Here is a 689-nt window from a genome sequence, read left to right as displayed (position 1 = left end):
CTTCTACGTAAATCAAGGACAATAATAATATACTCTGAATTCCTTGCCTACAGCGCTGAAACGGAGAGTAATAAAGAAACACAAAAAAATAAAAACAATAACGACGATAACTATACAAGGGAGCTCATGGAAAGACGTAAATCGAAAAGGACAGACGATTACAGAAACGGAAAAAAGGAAGGAATATTTACCAATGAAGAAATAGACAACCCTGTCTTATCCCGACTCCATCCGTTGATAAAGATAAACAAATAACAGAAAAGAAAAAAAGGAGGAAAAAAAAACAAAAACAAATGAAAAAATAGACCTCAACTCTTCAAAAAAAAAGAGAAAAAAAAATAATATCCCCCCTTTTCGAAAAAAAATATATATATAAAAATTCCCCCCCCTCAAAAAAAAAAAATCCAAAATATAACCACCTCCCCCCCCAAAAAAAAAACCATCCTATGAAGAAAAACGTTTCCAAATAGACATGACGATGACTACTCCACCCTACGCCCAGCCTCTAGGTTACCAGCAAACCGCCCAGTACAATGCCCCGAGCTACGGATTCCCGCCCATGTACCCCCAAGGCTCCTATGGGTATCACATGGGCCCCTATGCCCCGGTGCAGTGCCCTTCGCCCCCAAGGGATGGTAGGTACTTTCCTGTTGAAGGAAACTTGAGCATTGTTCTTTTTATATATAACT

The 689-nt window shown here is 38.9% G+C and overlaps 1 protein-coding gene across 1 annotated transcript in view; it reads left to right on the top strand.

Annotated features, from left to right (window-relative positions):
* Positions 1–379: 379 nt before the first annotated feature.
* The window catches only part of LOC119594656 (homeotic protein distal-less-like), a gene marked incomplete at its 3' end in the record, with an annotated part of 61,360 nt that continues 61,050 nt past the window's right edge, over positions 380–689 (top strand). The window contains 1 exon segment of the mRNA XM_037943706.1: positions 380–635. Within this exon segment, the coding sequence (XP_037799634.1) occupies positions 473–635 (163 nt within the window).

This window comes from Penaeus monodon, chromosome 34 (assembly GCF_015228065.2).
Source record: "Penaeus monodon isolate SGIC_2016 chromosome 34, NSTDA_Pmon_1, whole genome shotgun sequence".
NCBI classification, from domain to species: domain Eukaryota; kingdom Metazoa; phylum Arthropoda; class Malacostraca; order Decapoda; family Penaeidae; genus Penaeus; species Penaeus monodon.
This window is presented reverse-complemented; position numbering and strand designations above follow the sequence as displayed.